General features: G+C 36.6%; 2 protein-coding genes and 1 long non-coding RNA gene across 6 annotated transcripts in view; 2 read left to right on the top strand and 1 right to left on the bottom strand.

Annotated features, from left to right (window-relative positions):
• Positions 1-555: 555 nt before the first annotated feature.
• On the bottom strand, positions 556-12,326 carry si:dkey-206f10.1 (adenylate cyclase type 8). Its single transcript, XM_024291979.2, has 20 exons — positions 12,106-12,326; positions 10,360-11,094; positions 9,000-9,149; positions 8,798-8,928; positions 8,607-8,718; positions 8,401-8,528; positions 8,166-8,324; positions 6,449-6,677; positions 6,207-6,377; positions 6,021-6,121; positions 5,258-5,459; positions 4,196-4,288; positions 3,929-4,089; positions 2,738-2,819; positions 2,507-2,665; positions 2,079-2,225; positions 1,872-1,964; positions 1,692-1,806; positions 1,411-1,613; positions 556-1,324 (listed from the first exon to the last, which is right to left on the bottom strand). The coding sequence occupies exons 1-20, from the start codon at positions 12,280-12,282 to the stop codon at positions 1,109-1,111; spliced, it is 3,564 nt and encodes a 1,187-aa protein (XP_024147747.1). The 5' UTR covers positions 12,283-12,326; the 3' UTR covers positions 556-1,108.
• On the top strand, positions 3,684-5,490 carry LOC112158537. Of its 2 annotated transcripts, XR_004947304.1 has the most exons (3): positions 3,684-3,738; positions 3,937-4,054; positions 4,128-5,490. It is a non-coding gene; the product is annotated as an uncharacterized LOC112158537 (long non-coding RNA). The 2 variants fall into 2 exon arrangements; XR_004947303.1 differs by having other exon boundaries at positions 3,937-5,490.
• Positions 12,327-17,513: 5,187 nt separating the features above from the next.
• The window catches only part of LOC112158281 (protein EFR3 homolog B), a 23,404-nt gene continuing 22,669 nt past the window's right edge, over positions 17,514-18,248 (top strand). For 2 of the 3 annotated variants that reach the window (XM_024291555.2, XM_024291552.2), the window contains exon 1: positions 17,514-17,734. The gene's annotated coding sequence lies outside the window, so the exon portion shown is untranslated. Of the gene's footprint in view, positions 17,735-18,004; positions 18,021-18,248 lie in introns of those variants that run through there. The other variant, XM_024291553.2, reaches the window with a different exon arrangement.

Raw genomic sequence — 18,248 nt, 5'->3', positions numbered from 1 at the left:
AAAGTTTGAAGGAAAAAAAAAAAAAACGTCCATCCGCCATTTTTTTTTTTTTTTTTTTTTTTTGGGACCTTTTAATATTAAAGGTTTCTTTTCTTTTACTGGGAAGATTTATCTAACAAAACTCAACATTTTTGACTAATATGATAAAAATAAAATGTTATTAACACTAAATTGTTTTTTCTAATATATTTGAAGCATAAAAAACGACAAAAATGTGTTTATTGAATGATGAATCACATACTATTAAACATTTCTGTAAAAAAATGTATAAAAGCATGGTATTTATGTGAAAATGAACAGCACATGATGTCTTAAATACCAACATTATATTGCATTTATAGAGTTGCATGAATAATACAGACATGAACCAGCTTATATGTGAATAACTACAGGGGTCTGCAACCAGCAGCCATCATTGTGGCTCTTTGGCATTGAAAGAAAAAACAACAATTTAAGGAAATTTTAGGTTTGTTAGTTACGTTTTTTCATACATTTTTTAGATTTTTAAACAGAGGTGATCTCACATGAATAAAATTAACAATCTACTGGATCCAATTCGACACAAGATGCATTTTATTTTGAAAGGAACTTGTATGTGCCGTTGTTAAGTTACCAGTAATACAGCACTAATATAATTAAATGTCAAAAGCTACATTTTATTGATAAACAAATTGCTTGATGGGCACAAAAAATATGGAATTTTGCAGTAAAAAACTGTTATTTTTCATGCTAAAAGTTGCAGACCCCTAAACTAAAGTGTGATTAGTTTTTTTCAAAGAGGTATTCTAGTTTTTGGCTCAAACGTTTGATATCTTACAATGCAAGATATGAAAAAAAAAGACATGTTGGCTTTTATTTGACAGAAAAATGGCAACAAGAAAGCTAAAAAAAAATAGAGATCCCTCTAATATTTGTTACACTTTACAAGAGGTCATTGGAAGAGAAAGGCCCGTTCAAGGTGAGGTTTAAGTCCCAAGAAATGGTGAGTTTAGACTTTTACTTCTCCTTACACAATGGAGAACACCGTGAAGTAACGGGAGCGAGATCCTTGGAGGGCTTGATCCGCCCTGTAAACATGCAGGAACAGCACCACTCCTCTGTGTGGCTCTCAGCACTTCAGTTTGCAGGGAATCAGACCAAAGTTGCTGTTCGTTTCTCGAATTTTCTCCTTGTGTCTGGCTTGGACCAGCCCAAACACGACCTCCGCCAGGGTCAGGCGTCCTGATGGGCGCCCCACAAGCCTGCCGTACTTCCCAACACCCTCCTGCTTGCTCCGCATGGTGCTGATGAAGTATGTGCGCACTTTGCCCTGGCACTCACTCACCTGCAAGAAAAACAAAAGTAGTTTTTATTATTTAAAATTTAAAAAATGAAGCTTTCCTTACTTTATATCTCGTTATCTCCACTCACCCCCTTGATAAATATTTCTCCTCGTAGCTCCAGGGCAAACCCCCACTCTGACAGGACTTTTCGGGTGGCTTCCGGCACCTGAATCCGTCCACTCACTCCTGTGGTGTCCATACGACTCGCCAGATTCACCGTTGCCCCCCAAATGTCATACTGAGGTTTGGTGGCTCCGATCACCCCCGCCACTACTGGCCCATGAGCAATTCCTTATAATAATGATATGCTGTATTTAGATATTTGGTGGCAGGTCGATGATTCTCCACACCGTGAAGTCGGCCACTCACCTACACGCAGCTTAAAGTTCTGAGCGGAGAGCCGGTTGGTCTCCTTTAAGGTCTCCTGCATCGCCAACGCAAACAGAACCAGCTCGCTCAGGTGATTCCACTCCTCCATGGATGCCTGGAAAACATAAATCCAAACGAGTGAGCTTTGCAAAAAAAATGTGTCTAAAACTGATCTCCCACCTGCTTATTTGGAGCTAATCCCGAAGCTGCCATATAGCAGCTCCCAATGGTTTTGATCTTCTCCACGCAGTGGAAGTACGACTCCTCCAACAGCTAGAAAAGATTTCATTTCAGACCTTTAATTAAATAGAGCAAACTACTAAATGATTAACTTACAACCAAATAAGAACCATCTAGTATTTCTTCCCATAATGCGAGTTGGCTCACCTCATCAAAGCCAGCAATGATCTCATTCAGCAGCCGCAGGCAGTCCACTCCTTCATGTTTAATCTCTTTCTGCTCAAAGTATTCATTGAAGCCGGCGACCGAGGCAAACATGACGCCCACTTCATCATAGGACTGAGAGTAAAGCTCCTGCAAGGACCATTGTTACACACTTAAGCGGTAGGAAATCTAATACTTCTGCCAGTAAAACAGTTCCTGTGGATGTTCTACGACCTAAAAGATTTTTTTAGCATCTTCTTGTGGCATTTTTCTCATGATGGAGGACATAAATGGAGAAATTAAATACATTAAAATAAACAATGAAAACATGTTCTTTGCTGTTTGATAAAAGAAAACATTGGCAATTAATATTTCTGTAAATCTTTATGATCCAACATTTCCTGTAACGGGTCGTGGTTTGTGTTTGGTACCTGATCGTTCTTGTTCCGCTCCAGAAAATGCTGCGCCACGTGCACAGGTAAGATGTTGTGCAGCAAACTCTCGTTGTGCTCCCTCAGCTCCCTCATGTCCTCCACCTCCTGCTGGGCCTGCAGACGCCACAGAAAGTCCAGCCTGGCGGTGGCCTCCCACTGGAGAGCAGAGGAAACAGCAATGTGCAGCACGCTCGCTTTGGTTTTATTGTTCCAAAAGTTTCTTCGTACCTGTCGTCCATTATAAAAAACAGCGACCGTGAACATGACCATGAGTAGAATGGAAATCCCTTTTCTCCTCACATAGTTTGACCTGTAAGACAAGTGGATAGTTTGACCAACTCAAGTTAGAAACTATAGATCACGTGTCAAAGTCAAGGCCCGGGGGCCGGATATGACCCTCAGGGTAATTCTATCCGGCCCTCCAGATCATTTTATTTCATTGTTATAAACAGTCCAATGTTATCTTGGGTTTATTTCTAACTTTTACAATTTTTACAAAATATGTTTTTATTGAGATTAAAGTATTGAAATTTATTCAAGGTTCAAGTTGATTTATTCTGGAATAATATTCCCGTTGTTATTCATAGTTATTTTTTAAAAAAGTTATGATTTTAATGTATTAAAAATGGGCATTGTGCTAGCTTTTTGGACGATTTCAGCTTTTACTAATATTTTTTAGGCTGTTTGGAGTTTAGCTAATATTTCAGCTACATGCTAGCTATTTCTGCTAATTTAGGCTTTTTTAGGCTGTTTTGGAGTCTAGCTAATATTTCAGCTACATGCTAGCTGTTTTGGCTAATTTAGGCCCTTTTAGGCTATTTTGGAGTTTAGCTAATATTTCAGCTACATGTTAGCTATTTTTGCCAATTTAGGCCCTTTTAGGCTATTTTAGAGTTTAGCGAATATTTCAGCTACATGCTAGCTATTTTGGCTAATTTAGGCCCTTTTTAAATGTTTTTTACGCTGTTTTGAAGTTGGGGTAATAACACGCAAGCTGTTTTGGCTAATTTAGGCTTTTTTTCAATTTTGTATTCTGTTTTGAAGTTTAGCAATTTTTCAGCTACATGCTAGCTGTATTGGCTAACCTGATTTTTTTTCAGTTTTTTTCAGCTAATTTGGCATTAAGCTAATATTTTAGCTGGCAATCAGCTTCATCATCTTCAGCTATCAGCATAGGTATCTTCAGCAGCCAAATTCAGCTTACAGCATTCACACTAACATCATCTCAGGTAGTGCTATTTATCTAGTTCATAATTATTTTTAAAAAGTTGCAGTTTTAAATGTTTTGAAAAAGTAAGTTTTACTGTGTTCATTAAATGTTTGTTCTATTTGACCCGTGAGCTGAGGTGTGTTTTGGATTTTGGCCCCCTCTCCGATGGAGTTATACACCTCGGCTATAGATAGACTTTCTGCACGAACCTTTGCAGTGTGTCGTGGCGTGCGAGTGTGACAAACGCCAGGTGGATGGCATAGGAGTACAGGGTGACCACAAAGAGCAGCACCGCCAGCTTCAGCAGGGAGTTCAGCCGCAGAAAAACAGCACAGGTCACCATGGCAACCACACCGCTCAGCACGAAGATCTGAATTTGACAGACATTACTTATTTATGCAATAACAGGCTGAGGTCACGCAGGAGCAAAAAGGAAATGATATCAACCGGCAGAGGAGATTGGGCGCCCGTTTTACCTCGGGGTAGGTGCAGATGGTGAAAGGAGTCGAGCCTATTTTCATCTTCTCCATCATGTCAGTCTCATCTGTCATTGAGAGAAGACACCAGACCTGCGCACAGAACATGATTTGCAAATAAGAAGCCACCATTTCTAGTATAAACACTCTTCATGTTTTAGTGTATTTGTAGTAGTAGTTGGTTTTCTAAAACATTTAAACCGAAAGGCAAAAGGATTCCTATTCAGATATAGAGAGTAGTAAGGGGAAATTAATAAGTGTGTCTGCTTTGCTGCTTTAGTTACACAACTTTATTTATTAAAACCCCCTCAAAAGATTGAACTATAGTTGTAAAAAAATGGAAAATTTCGACAGCTATAGTAGGAAGCAGTGAATGCAATTTATTTATTACGCAGAGAAATTAATCTGTGGGAGTTTTTTTTTTAAATTGAACTACTTTAGCGAAGACGGATTTGGGGTAAAACAGTGTGAATTTGGAGTCTTGTTTGTTGTATTAGATTTTAAACAGTTAAGTGTAGATCTGTATGTATTGCATTTGTGGAATAAACAATTTATTTTATATCATTGTACATCTGCTTCAGTCTGAAAATCAACACAAATAATTTCATAGTTTTGTGGTAATAAATTATTAGATCATGTGATTTAAATTTAAGGAACCTTTAAGCACCATGATGGCAAAAATCAAAGAAGACATTCTTTGCCACATGGTGGCACCATAAGCTAGTTTTATGGCATTTTGTTTTTCCACAAGCAATGCAAAATTATAGCATTATAAAGTTTAATTGTTAAAGTGCAACATATGCAGCAAAAAGTTGCAAATTTCCAGAGTAAAAATTCACATTTACGCAGATAAAATTGGTGAATATGGCTAAAACCAGGGGCGGAGCTACAGGGAGGCAAGGCGGTATTTTCTTGTCAGGTTATCTATTTATATACTTTTATATAGCACTAAGCACTTATATGATTCTTTCCTAGTTTCCTACTTTTCTTTTATTACTTGTGTTTGCAGCTTCGTCTGATTGTCTGTGCAGATCTGAAACCGATTTGATTTCACGTTCTCACCATGTCTGAAGAGGCCAGGGCAAAGTTGATGAGGATGGCAGTGAGAGTGAGGAGGTTGCGAGCGCTGTTGTTTTCGTGGAACCAGCAGCAGATGTTCTGCAGCACCGCAGGCGTCCTCTTGAACTCCTCAGCGAGAGAAACCAGCAGCAGCATCATGTACGCAAGCAGGAAAACAGAAAACTGGAGGACAGCCGGAAACTGCCTGAAATATAGGGGAAAACAAAAGAAGAAAATTAAATTTAGACCTTAATAAGGATAAGAACGTCAACTAAAAGGAAACATTTTTATTATTGATTCTTTTTTATTTTTTGTAGATCATTTTAGTTATTTCTTTTTCATTTAGGTCATTTTATATGAATAAGTATTCTGTATCACTTGATTTTGAAGATTTTATGTTGTTGCCAATTGCCTTCCTTCCATTTATTCTTAGATTTTGCTGTAATTCTTTCAGCTTATATATTTATTTATTTTTTCAATTTAAACATCAAGAAACTACAGAGTCTTGGACATAATATTAAAAAAACATTGTTACCTCAAATTAATCATTTGTGGCCACAACTTAGTATTTTGTGGGCACAAAATGTCAAATTTTGGCCACAAAATACTCATAAAATGTCAAATTTTGGCCACAAAATACTAATTCGTGGCCACAAATGATTAATTTGAGGGAAAATTTTGTCTTTTTTATGCAATATCCAGAACTCCATAGAAAACTGGAACAACATTACTGACAAAGACAGAGTTTGACTGTTTGGGGCCTCACCTGGGAACAGGCATGAAGGCCTGAGAAGCCATGAGGAAGAGGAGTACGATGAAGGAGCAGACCATGTTGGAGTTGAACATTTCATCTCTAATTTGAGAGAACTAGACCAAAGAAAAGCGTCATTCCAGGTTATTGCAGATATATTTTTTTGCAAACTTTCAACGCTGATTGTCTCTACCTGCATACCTTGTCCTCGATCAGGGCGTCCTTGAACACCAGGGTCAGTGGAGTGATGTGCTCCTTGTGCATGCGCTCGCTGCTTCGAACCTTGATCGCATGTTTGATGCGTTTGTTGATTTCTCTGGAAGTCGACTGCCATATGCTGGGCAGCGAGCCATTCGTGAAAGACGCCAAGATCTGAATTGAACAAAGAGTTAACAAGATTCTCAACCAATTGTGGTTTCACCAACCATCCATAATGCACTCACACTATTCATGTCAATGACATGACCAAAAGGGATCTCAGGGTTCCAGGTCCGAACAGTTCTCTGGACTTTGATGGGCTCAGTGTGGCCGTTCCTCTCCTCTGAAGGGCAGATGAGGAAGGTGTCTATGTTATGTTTCATCAAGAACTCGTTCCTGTCCCCTCCGCGACCGTCCTCTGTCTTGTAGATTCCCCCTAGACAGTCCAAAGTTGTCCTTGAGATGTGAATGCGCCTGGATGATGGAAAAAAAAGATGCAAATAAAACTGGAATGGTTTAAAAATCCTCAAATTTGTAAAGGTGTTCCACAAGGGTCACTTCTAGGACCACTATAATATTTGCATTAATTACGTTTTTTACTGGTATTATTTGATCATTTATACAAGTATGGACCTCAATGCAGACAACAGTAAGCTCTGTAGATGCATCACCACCAGCCAATAAGCATATCACATAGACCAGGGGTGCCCAAATCCAGGCCTCGAGGGCCGATGTCCTACATATTTTCCAACCAACCTACCATTGACGCTCCTTATTGGCCAAACACATCTGATCTAGGTCATCAGCAGGGTTTCTGGAAAACCAGCAGGAAGCCGGCCCTCGAGGTCTGGATTTGGGCACTCCTGACATAGACTGAATCTTTTTTGCATTTATTAATTGCAGAATTTACCTCTGCAATGTTCCCCTATATACTCATTGTTAACCCATTTAAGGTGGTTCAAAATTCTGCTGCAAGACTGGTGACTCAAAGCACACAGAGTGCATACATTACATCCCTTTTGAGATCTCTACTGGATTTCAGCAGTGGGGGCCCCAGGTGAACAATAAGAAGGGCCCCTCTGCAGTGGTTGCATTAACAATTTATTTTTTAAAATCCTTCATAGAGTAAAACATCCATAACATATGTAATTTCTTTATTTGTCAGGTTTTCTAAAGAATGCAAAATGCACAAAAATACTTGATGATGGAACACAAGAATACCCTGCAGAATGGGATAAAAAAATAAAAAATCCAGCCACTCCTTTTGCCTCTTGACTTTCATTGTCTTCTTTGTGAGATTTTGTTCTTCTTTTTCCTATTTTGTTTTTTCCCTGCACTTATTGATTACCACGTTTTTCTTTTCAAACTCTTGGAAGAGTCTCTCTCTGCCAGCTAACTTGATTTACGGGGGAGGAACACTTATGCCATCCCAGTGATTTATGTATTTATTTTATTATGACAGAGTCCAATGATGATGGCCATGAAAATTATTTTTTTGAATATGAAATATTAAGCTTGCGGCCCCAAAAGTGTTGGGGGCCCCAGGGAGTCGCCCACCTTTGCCTAATGGTAAGTCCGCCCCTGGATTTCAGTCAGCTTTAAGAATGAGTTTGAATGCTCGTATACTTTTTTAAAGTTGCCAATTTCCTTGGCTACCAAGTTTTTTTTACAAAGATTTATTCAAATTGTTGTCAAATAGGCTTAATTTATTTGATTTTTTTGCAGAAAGACCTAAAACTAAAGAACGACTTAATAAAAATCTACATTTTCTGTATAGAACCGTCTAAAACCCATATTTTATAATTTGTATTTGTATTTTCATTTAGTGCTTTACAAGTATACTACAATTGGTGCTATCTTGGCCAAAAAACCCTTTTTAACCTGTAAAATCAACCTGATCAATAAAAACATGATAAAAGAAAAAAAAAATCATAAATCTTGAGCCTTTTTAAGGATACCTACCCTGGTATCCCTCCAGCTTCCAGCATGTTGGCGATGCCCACATCCCATGACCAGACGTCAAACTGCCACTTCTGCAGGCCCAGCACGCCGCACAGGACAGAACCGGAGTGTATGCCGATTCTCATGTCTAAGTCGAAGTTCAGCTGCTTCCTCACGAGTCTGTTGTAGATAAATAAATAAAATAATAATAAAAAAATAATAAAAAATTGCCAATGGCTCTTCAGTCGGCACCAACCGTATAGTGGTGATCATAGCCAGGCCCATTTCTACACAACAGCGGGCATGGGCGTGCTGGGGTTCAGGCACCCCAGACACGCAGTAATAACAGTCCCCTAGTATCTTTATCCGCAAGCAGTGATGTTCCTGTTATGAGAGATGAAAGAAAAGTTTTGCAAAAGAAAAGAAGGGATTTATTAAAAAAGAAAAATCAAGGATTCTCACCTCAGCCAAGCGGTCAAAACGTCCGAAAAGCTCATTAAGGGTTTGAACCAAATCCTGAGCCGACAGATTCATGGATAACTGAGTGAAACCTTTAATGTCTGCAAAAAGGATGCTAGAGATGACAAAAAATAAACAAAACCTTATTGTAAGAGCACTTTCTTGAAAGACAAAAGCTTCTTCAGTATTTCTACCTGACATCTTTGTACTGATGAATGTAGATCTTGTGAAACTCTTGAGGGTTCAGCTCGTCCTCCAAAGAACTCATGTCTGCAATCATCTCCAAGGCAACGAAGCGAGGCAGAATTGACAGGACCAGGCGTTCCTGTCAGGCAGCATCACAACATTAACCCTCTAGCATCAATACGTTTAACCCTTCTCTTTGTTCAACTGTACCTGTCTCTGGTTCTCTTGCTCCAGTTTGAGGCGGCCCTCGATGCAGCGCCGCGTCTCCAGGAAAACCTGTCTCTGGGCGTGATCTGTCAGGTAGTGGATGAACAGGCCGGCTGTGTTCATACCCAGGTACAGAAGGCCTTTGGCAAACACCTAAAAAAAGAGTTACTTTAAACTCCTTTTTTTCTTCTTTAAAAAAAAAACCTGCAACAACGAGTCAAATACCAATTAATTGAGCCTGATGAGAGCATAAGGTTGCAGAAGACAAACAAGAAGGAAAAAGTTATAGATTAAAATCATATAAACTTTTTCTTAATTAGAACTAAAATGATGTCATGAAAAATAACTTAGTATACAAAAAAATATATATTTTAAATGCCAAAACTTTGGTTTAATTACACATTTGAGATCCCTCCTGACAACAAGATGTCCAAAGAAGGAAAACTTTGATAGATTTTTGTCAGGAAAATGAACTTTTTTAGAAAAAATTAGCACAGCAAAGATTTCCGGAGTAAGATAACGTTCTTGAGAGGAAGGGAAGGTGTGGGAATCTGGTTACTCTTTAACTTATACACCTATAAGGCAATGTTGCCGGTAACCAGATGTATGTAAGAAGTGCCTTGACTGAAATGAAGATTCACTTCTGGAGATTAGCCTGATTTACATTTACGTTTGACAAAACATAATTTCATGGAGAGTAAAATATTGAAAGTTATTTAAGGTTTAAGTTGATTTATTCTGGAATAATACTCATGCCTTTTTATTATTCACAATTATGTTAAAACAGTTTTTTTAAAGTTTAAAAAATTTACATTCAGCTAGCATTTTGGACTATTCTGGCATTTACTGCGATTTTTTAGGTTGTTTTTGAGTTGAGCTAATATTTAGGCAACACGCTAGCTGTTTTGTCTAATTTAGGCTTTTTCAAAAGTTTTTTAGGCTGTTTTAGAGTTAGATTTATATTTACACACTTTCTTTTTTGGCTAATTTAGGATTTTTTCCAGTTTTTTAGACTATTTTGAAGTTTAGTTAATATTCAGCTACATGCTAGCTGTTTTGGCTAACCTATTTTTTTTTAGTTTTTTAGGCTATTTTGGATTTTAGATAATATTTTAGCTGGCTATAAGCTTCAGCGTTTAAGCTATCAGCTTCTGTGACTTCAGCTATCAATTTCAGCATCTTCAGCTGTCAGCACTAGCATCTTCAGCGCCATCCCGCTAACAGCTAATTTGCAGACCAGGTCCCTTTAATAAATGTTTATCTTGTTCGGCCCACGACCTAAGGTGTGTTTTGGATTTTGGCCCCTTGTGCGATTGAGTTTGACACCCCTGACCTAACATATTCTCAATCCAATTGTTCTCACCTTTTTTAAAAGCACAGCATCTTTGTAGTAAGACAAAATCTCCACAACGAGGTGCAGCAACGAGGTGACGGATCCGGCGCAGATAGCCCACAGCAGAGGAAGGGGCAGCAGTGTGTATGTGGCAAAAAGTGTAAATAAAACATACCAGGATGGATCTTTCTCCAACCCAAAAACAAACCCTCCCAGAATCTGTGTGGTTTGAGAGAACCAGCTCGCAAGGCCAGCGTAGTGAAGCCACTTTGGGGACAAGGAGTCTTTGCAGTTTAACACCACAACGCAGAGAGCTACAGCTAACATCATGAAGATGCTGGTTAAGTAGGAACGTAGGGTGTCTGCTTTGGGCTCCGGGGCCAGCACCAGGTACAGGACCAACACATGCAATTTGGCCACTGCGTCGATCACATTGGTGACGGCGAGAGAGTTGCGTCTTTGGTGAGAAGAGTACTGCTGGTAGAGCTTCTCCAGGTCGCGGGACTTGAAGGTGTGCCGCAGCATGGGTATGTAAACACCACGGACGGTGTTGCCCCAGCAAACAAAGAAATCTGCATCGCTGGTGTAGTCACGGGTAGAACCCCCAACGCTGCCGTGCGTGCTGGTGGATCCCCGGGTCTGCACTCTGACGGTGGAGGAGCGGCGTTTGGTGGCCCCGCGTGAGGCCTTGCTGCGGATCTGTCTGTTGATCTCCTCGATGTAGGAATCTGTCACACAGATTTTGCGCGCTGGCTCAACTCCCGCCTTTAAAAAAAGAAACCAAAAGGTTAAAAAAAAATCAGGGAGGAGTATTAGATAATTTTATTTACTTTAGGATAGGGCTGCCATGTTTAGACGACTAATCGACGACTAATCGACTATTAAAATAGTCGACGACTAATTTAATAGTCCATTAGTTGTTACTTTATGTTATGTGGAGTCAGAGTGTAGTAAAGTAGAAAATTATAATGGTATTATGCTAGCTTTTTGGACTATTTTGACATTTATTAAGGTTTTTTAGGCTAATTTGGAGTTAAGCTAATATTTCAGCTACATGCTAGCTATTTTGGCTAATTTGGGATTCTTTCAATTTTTAGGCTAATTTGGAGTTTAGCTAATTTTTCTGCTACATGCTAGCTATTTTTGGTAATTTAGGACTTTTCCAGTTTTTAAGGTTGTTTTGGAGTTTAGCTAATTTTTCAGCTACATGCTAGCCATTTTGGTTAATTTTGCATTTTATCAATTTTTAAGGCTAATCTACAGTTCAGCTAGTATTTCAGCTACATGCTAGCTATTTGGGCTAATTTTGTCTTTTTTTGTTTGTTTTTTAGGCTATTTTGGAATTAGGCTAATATTTCAGCTGCCGATCAGCTTCAGCATTTTCAGCTATTAGCTTCAGCATTTTTAGCCATCAACTTTAGTGTTTTCAGCTATTAGCTTTAGCATTTTTAGCTATCAGCTTCAGTGCTTTCAGTTATCAACTTCAGCATTTTTAGCTATCAGTTTTAGCATCTTCAGCTATCAGTTCTAGCTTCTTTAGCAGCCAAATTCAGCTTACAGCATTCACACTAGCATTATCACAGGTAATTCTATTTATCTAGTTTTTAGTTAGTTTAAAGCTAATGATGGTCAAGAAGTGTGCTTTACATCCAGTTTGCACATGACCCGATTAGTCGACTGATCGGAAAGAATAATCTGTGATTAATTGACTATTAAAATAGTTATTTGTGGCAGCACTACTTTAGCATAAAGACAAACGGATGTGTTTAAAACCACCTGAGCGTTGAGCTCCTGCTGGATGATGATGTGTTTGACGGCATTCTGCCACAGCATCTTCTTCCGCCTGAGTCCCGGAGACAGAGAGGCGCTCAGACACGGAGGCTCGTGCAGCTCCACAGGTGAGACCTTTGCTGTGTCGGCAAAGGTCACCATGGTGATAACCTTAGCCGACATCAGTCGTTGGTCTTGGAAGAAAACAGGCCATGGAACTTAAAGGGAAAAAGGAAGAAGAACTAGTTATAAAAAGCAGCTATTTTTAGATTTTGAGATCCAATAATAACATTTAAAAAAAAATCATAAACCTTTTACTTTATACAAGTAATTGTGCTTTATGTGATCAACCAATGACTTGTCAATACATAATTTACAAATATACATTGTAAACTTTATTCCTAGTACAGTAGAACCAACATCAGTGCACATTTTGATTCTTTAAAGTTTATTTAGTTCTTAATATACATGAAAAGGAAACAAATGCAACATAGAATTTATTATTTTTTTTCTAAAAAAAATAATTCATGTCAGTACTATAAAATATGTTCTGCTGCTACTGCCATATTACATGGGGGAAACTTGTTTTTTTCTTGTATAAATTATACTTATTTAAACAATAAAATGGAAAGTGGAAAACTGTACAAGTTTTTTTAAACTATTATAAGTCAGGTTGTTTATTCTAATCACAATTCTTCATGTTGTGTTGTAAGATGATCCAAAGTTTTTATGTTTTTATGTTTTTATTTGCAGAAAAGAATCATGCTGCATTTAAATGTATGATTATAATACTTTTTAAGCATTTGCTAATAAATAAAGTACGTAAAGTTGGCAAACTGCAATTATAAAAAACAAACATAATTACTCCTCGATGTTGGTTTATTATGTTATAAACAGTGTTTTAGACAATGGCATCTTAAAATATTGACTTTTTTACTATATAAATATTGAAATATTTTTGTTGGTTGTAGATTTGAACTGTTTTCCATTTGCCTGTGATCTGCTTTCTGCATTGTTTGTTCACCTCTTGGAGAACAATAAAGTTTTCAAAGAGGCATCTATGTTTGTTGATACTTTCTTCTGCACCACATAAGAACTGATAAGGGCTGAAAAATAAATAAGAAAAACATTTAAGAAAAGTTTTGATGTTTCTTCTGCTGTAGGAAGATATTGTTGTAGGTTTAGAAATGTGTCAAATGTGGAATTGTGATATTTATTGTGTAATTCCAAAAAATCCTCAATTTAATGAGATTTATGATTTATTTAGCTCAGAACATTAGACTTTTATAAATCCACATCTTTGATCTCAAACGTGTTACCCAATGATAACAAACTGTAAGAAGACAGATGGAAACAGAAGATAAAGTTCACTTTTAGAGGAATGAAAACAAAACAGATTATGAAACTTTTTAGGACACCATGTAAGATATTGTTATTGGATTTTATATTTAAAAAATATATGATTTAAACAAAAAAAAATGTTTTATTGAAGATCATGTTTGATAATCTTTTCTAAAATGGTTATGCCATTTTTGTCCAAAAATGAAAAAAAAAATCGTGTCATTTTCTAGGACATAGTTTCTGCAGAGCGGCTGTAGTTCATTTGAAATTTTTCTTGGGGTTGTGGATGGGACAGTTGCATGAAGCAACTCCGCCCCCCTTTCCCTCTCTACTACTACTGAGAGCTCTCTGTTTACATGCTCTACTACTAGCTTACAGCCTCTAACATTACTAACACAAAAATGATTCTTTTCAAATTACATTTTTGCTCCTAATTTACAAATACCAATTTTAAGCTATATTTTAAAATATTTGTCCTTTATTGTAATAAAAATGACACAAGAACATGTTAAAAATGCCCAAAAAAAACTAAACAATGTTCTTTAAATTTGTATAACGTAATAAATAAGTAGAAAAATGTTAATGCAAGTAAGACAAATCCATGACTAATAAAAAAATGTTTATTTCCTTTAACTCTAAGACTCCAAAGTAAGAAATTATCTCTTTGTTTCATGGACTTCAGCACATCGAGTCCTCCACAAACTGCACCTCCTTCAAAATAATCCCGCTCCTTCTGTCCGAGATCCCGCTTCATGCAGTCATGCAGCACGCTCTCACAACGCCACCTGTCTGGCTCCACGTGTTGACACAGTCTGTGCCAGGGAAAAGGCAGCTTTCAAATGAATTATCTGGGATCCAGATTTAGCCCTGAGCTGGTTAAAGCTCAGAGTTAAACTCCTCCAGGCCCTTCTGGCTCGTCATGCTGCCGTCCAGCTCGTCACTTTGCTTCTCATCAAGCTCATGTTTCCTCACTTAACAGGCTTGATGCAGAAACAGTGTTTGACAGTAAACAAGGTGCGTTTAATTAACTCTGTCATGATGGAAGTCAGCTAAATCGTTCAGGTATTTTAACAGAATCAAACTAAATAGAAATATGTAGAGTTTGTGCTTTAATCAAACTGCTTTAATTATCTTTAATTTGGAGTTTTTTGCTTTCGAAAAATCTGGTTTTTTACTGACCTTTTGTTGCTCACAGACTCCATTTTCACTTTTCATGTCCATCTTTTGACCCCAACTTGATGGATCGGCAGATTCCATCAAGCAAAAGATGTAGGCAAAGAAAAACAAAACAAAAAAATACCAAAAACAACATTCAAAAATAGAAAGTTTTGAGTAATCCCCACTGTGATGAAGAACTTCCTGTGTGTGAAGCAAGTTATGAGTCCGTCAGAGGTGTGTGTAGGTCTGCTCTGTTGGATTTTAGGTCACCACCTGAACTCCTCTGAAGGGAAATCAACAACTGCCACAAAGCAAAGCTGGAGGAGTGAAGAACGCAAAGAGGATTAATTAGTCAGCAGCCACTCTCACTGACCTGCTCAGATAAGTTCACTGACATCAAGACAAGTCCTGCACAAATTCATCGATGCTGCCTTCCTATTTGAACTTTTAAAGTCTCTGTATAGGGTTCATATGCTATATTTGCTATTTTCAAACTAGCATTGAATAATTTGCTGATAAATTATCTTGGACATGTATTGATTTTTTCACCTATAATTCAAAATGATATTTACTTAGCAATTTGCGATTTGATAATGTAATTTGAACATTCCTTTTATAATAATTTAGAATTTAATATGGAAAATTACAGGTCAATATTGCATTTTTAAAGAATAGTTTTTAATTAAAACAATATAAATTAGATTTTAGTACCATAATTCAAATGAAAACATATTTTTTGCAACTATTCAATATTAAATATGGTCATGCATTTTTAAATAATAATAATAAATAAAAAAAAATGACACTTCAGTGCCTTGTTTGTTTTAAATTATGTAAATTTACTCATTTTTTTCTGCTTTTTAATATAGTATTTGTCTTTAAATCTATAATTTGTGCTCTTTTCCTTACTCAAAATGCAATTAAATTATGAAATTTCTACTTTTTGTTTCAATAAACAGTTTGTGTTCACACTGTTTCTGATCTGTACTCGGGTTCAGATGAGCTTTCACTCTTGCTAATCAAACTGTTGTGGTTAAAAAAATCCACTCTGACACTTCTATAGACAAAGTGACTCATTTAGATTAAATCTACTCACTTGAATTTCAGCTAAATTCCTCACTAAAAACAGAATTGACCCTTTAAAATAATAAAACATAAAAACAAACAAAATATAACAGTTTTTTCTTTACTATTTTGCTGTATTATGAAGTGTAGTGAATCATATTTTGTCATGTGTGTCCTGTGCAGATTTGGAGCAATTATGATGTCACTTTATTTTATTCATTTTCTAATCAAGTTATTAACTATTATTCCAAAAAAAAATTGATATATTTATTTTATTTTATTTTATTTTTTGAAGTTTCATGAAATAAACCTCTTAATCAAAAGTGTTGTGGACATAAAGTATTTTTAAAAAGCAGAATTTATTGTATTCATTGTCTTTGTGTTTAAACACTAATTGGGCTGATTGTGTATATTAAGACTAAGACAAACCAATCTCTTCTCTGGGCTGACAGCTCGGTCAGGCCTGAAGTCCTGGTAAGCTGGTTAATGTTTCTGAGACTGCTAATTGTTTCCAGGCAACACTCAAAGCTCCTAAGGCTGATCTAATGAGCTCCCATCTGTCCCCGGGTGACTGTGTGGCTCAAAGCTTTCATACTGGTTACTGCACCTCTAAAAATAACCCTGCGGTCCGAGACGCGCAGCTCAACTGTAAGTAATGCACCGCCAACTCAATAACTAACCTGCAGTCATTCTGTGTCCATGACAAAATGAAAACATTGTTGGAAATGTATCAAGTCAAACTAGTTCGACTGCTGCAGACAAACCCTGATAACTGGGTTTTGTGTTTTCAGCAGCTCACTGACTCATACTTTTATAATCGGACAAACAAAAGATCCAGCTCGATTGCATGAGACTTTTTACCAAACATCTCTGTTTGGATCTAGTTTGGTTGTGTTTGTTTCCTGGCTACTCGTGCTTCAGTTGTTGGATGCCAGCCAAAGCTCTTTAAGTTGATGTGTGATAGGTTATTTAAGGACAAAGTGGAGACTTTTTTTAAGGACAGTCCACCTTAAATGGCTCACATAGTACTGACAAAAGTTGACTTTAAGGGATGATTTTGTTTATCTTCCTGCATATATTTACAGTTTTCTCTTATCTGGGGGCATCTCTTACAGAACCAGATGTGGAAAATGTTGTTTATATAAACTATATATACTTCTTACCAAATGTACTTCAATATAATAAAAAAGTTCAAATAAAAACATCAACATTTGCCTCAAAAAATATTAATATTATTTATAATAACTCAGTGGATGTTGCATATTTTACCTCAAAACATCACAGTATGAGACGTTGCTGTCAAGCTACCAAATAATGGTCAATTTTTGTTATTTAGAGCTAGATTTTGGAATAACAAATATCAAACAAATGAAAAGTCATACATTCAATTTTAACTATATCAAATTGAACTTTTATGTACAGTATTTCAATTTTTTTGTTGGCCCTCTTGTTCATTATTTCTTTTCATGTGTGTATCTTAAGTTTGGTTAAGAAAGTTATTTTAAAAAAAGCTTCAGACAGAACCATTGACTGTATATAAGAACATTTTAAATATTTTTTACAGTCAATGGTTAGAACGAAAGTGGACCAAATGGCATCAAAAGGTTAAAGGTCACAGAACTTTGACCTTGAGAAAATAAAAAAGAAAGAAAAAACTATTTACAATGTTTAAAATAGTTTGATAATTTTTAACTGTTTTTTCAATGAAATATAAGCATCATAAAGTATTGGGTATACATATAAAAACAAAACAAATAACACATTTTTTAAGAGTTTTTTTTTTATTTTAAAGAATAATTCTATAACATATTCACATTTGTTTATTGAACATGTAGAGACACCCACTTATCATTACATTGGACTGTAGGGTGGTGCTCATGGTTTCCAGCTCTGGACTGTTTGTCTGACAGTCAAAGGTAGCCAGCCTCTGTTGCTGCTAGCTAAATGAAAGATGCTCTGTAGTATTTAGGCGTTTTCTTTTTCTTTTCTTTTCTTTTTTTTATTTATCTTAAGCCAAGTCTCTTCTGACAGCCCCTCGCATGCCAAAGGGATTTATATTGCCTCCTTTATGGTAAGCAAATTATTTTAAAGAGAAAAGTTATTTAGTTTGGGCTAATGTAGCTGTTGTGCTAGCAAGACTGGCGAATAGCATATTTAAATGCATTTTTTTTTGTCAATTTACATATAAACAACGCGAGGAAGTATTTTTTAAAATGTTAGGTCTACAAAATTATTTCTTAAAATGTCACAACTGTAATATTAATCCACAGGAAGTAGCATGCGAACTAAGTTCAGACCAGTTTAGCTAATGTAGCTGTGAGATACGTTAGCAGGACTGGGTAGTGGCATTTTAAAATGTAATATTTAATACATTTTTTCACATTTAATTAACACGAATAAGAGGTCTTTAAGTTTTTAGGTAAATTAATTATTTTTAAACTTCATATCTTTAGTAGAAAACCAAAGGAAGTAGCATCCGAGACTGTGCGACAATTAGCATGTTTGCTAACAGTTAACGATACTATATATCTTCCACCTTTAGTGTTTGTCTGTCACTATTTTTCCTCGTCCAAACAACATATTCA

The sequence above is a fragment of the Oryzias melastigma genome, linkage group LG24 (genome assembly GCF_002922805.2).
Source record: "Oryzias melastigma strain HK-1 linkage group LG24, ASM292280v2, whole genome shotgun sequence".
NCBI classification, from domain to species: domain Eukaryota; kingdom Metazoa; phylum Chordata; class Actinopteri; order Beloniformes; family Adrianichthyidae; genus Oryzias; species Oryzias melastigma.
The sequence above is the reverse complement of the archived record's forward strand: the minus strand, read 5'-3'. Positions and strand labels throughout refer to the sequence as shown.